Genomic DNA, 1,543 nt, shown 5'->3' with positions numbered 1-1,543 from the left:
TAAAGTGCCTTGAGATGACTTGTGTTGTGAATTGGCGCTATAGAAATAAACTGAATTGAATTGCTTTTCATTTATATTGCCAGGGTATTTCCGTACCTCACCAGAAGACAATGCTAGTGAATGAAGCCTGAGAATGAAATCTAAAAGGAATGAGCACTGATGCTAAAAATAGCTTGGATGAAAAACTAAAATGCTTCTTTTTTTTCTCACCCATAAAATACAACTGTCAGGTTTTCCTTGCATAGCTTGTTTGAATTTTAAATAACTTCAACAGCACTTTAAGCTGATAACATTATTTAGAAGAGTCTAATTAAACAAGCACCATTTTGTCCAACACAGGTTTTAAACCCCACCAGCATGTGCCAGGTTCCAAACATTGCTACGTTCTACTCATAAATCACTCTCTAACAGGGTCACACGGGGTCAGAATTGGACAGGATGGATGGATGTAGGTGTATGTGTGTGTACTTCCCCCTCTGTGGGGAGCGGAAATAGCTAAGTGACAGCTTTGGGAGGTCATTAGCACGCTACAATCTTATATTTCACATTGAGCTCAAGGCACATTACTTTATGCTGCCCGATCATTGATTTTTTTTTAGATTTACATCGAATGAATCTGAGTGTAAACTTGCATGTGTATACATTGAAGACTCAGAACGTGTGCTGCTAAGCTGATTGGAAAAGCCTTGGTAGGGGGGTGGGGGGATTAAATATCATCATTTCCCTCCTTACCTGCATGTTGCTTGGTGAAACCGCCTTCCTCTCAGGAAACACTTGTTTGGGGATTCATTACATTCACAGGAGCACTTTGTCTTGTTCAGGGGCTGGTGCCTCGGACATGTCTTATTACATGTGCACTGACAGGTCTCTTTGTTGAAGACGTGGTTCAGGGGGCAAGATGGAGCCCGCAACATGTTGCAAACGCATTTGCAAGTGTTTCTGTCCAGGTGTCGGTTAGGGCCACAGTCCTTTTTAAGGCGACATACGCATTGACAGCTTTCCACATCCAGCTCCTTATCTGCGCCACAGAAGTCTGATGAGAAGATGTCTGCAGAGATGCAAAGAGAGACACAAACAACAGCATAAGGTTCTGTTTCTCATTTATTACTGCTAATATTCACATTCTAAACTTAAAAGCATGGAAAAATAGCTGACATTTTAAAGGTAATGCGAGAAAAACTTTTTTTAAAGGGGCCCAGTAATGTAGTATGTCTTGAAGTTTCTACACCAGTTGCTTACTCTGGTCTCATAAGAGACTTTCTGCTTTAAATAGGGTGCTCTTAGGATGTATTCTATTTCATTCCTGTGTTTTACACTTTCTTTTGCTCCATAAACAGACCAAAGTTTATTAGACTGAAGACTCTGCTGTCTAATCAAGCAGTCAGCAGCACCGAAGCACCACAGGGGGCGGTACTCTCTCCATTCCTTTTTCCCCTCTATCACCTCTGACTCCCAGGACCAGACAGAGTCCTGCCATCTGCAGGAATACTGGGATGACTCTGCAGTCATTGGGAGAATCAATGATGGAGCAGAAGCTGAGCAC

The 1,543-nt window shown here is 42.1% G+C and overlaps 1 protein-coding gene across 1 annotated transcript in view; it reads right to left on the bottom strand.

Annotated features, from left to right (window-relative positions):
* Positions 1-732: 732 nt before the first annotated feature.
* LOC107103885 (vascular endothelial growth factor C-like) overlaps positions 733-1,543 on the bottom strand; it is a gene marked incomplete at its 3' end in the record, with an annotated part of 99,188 nt that continues 98,377 nt past the window's right edge. The window contains exon 6 of the mRNA XM_015403737.1: positions 733-1,048. Coding sequence (XP_015259223.1) covers positions 733-1,048 — 316 coding nt within the window. The remainder of the gene's footprint in view (positions 1,049-1,543) is intronic.

The sequence above is a fragment of the Cyprinodon variegatus genome, unplaced genomic scaffold (assembly GCF_000732505.1).
Source record: "Cyprinodon variegatus isolate N-32 unplaced genomic scaffold, C_variegatus-1.0 Scaffold1553, whole genome shotgun sequence".
NCBI lineage: Eukaryota > Metazoa > Chordata > Actinopteri > Cyprinodontiformes > Cyprinodontidae > Cyprinodon > Cyprinodon variegatus.
The sequence above is the reverse complement of the archived record's forward strand: the minus strand, read 5'-3'. Positions and strand labels throughout refer to the sequence as shown.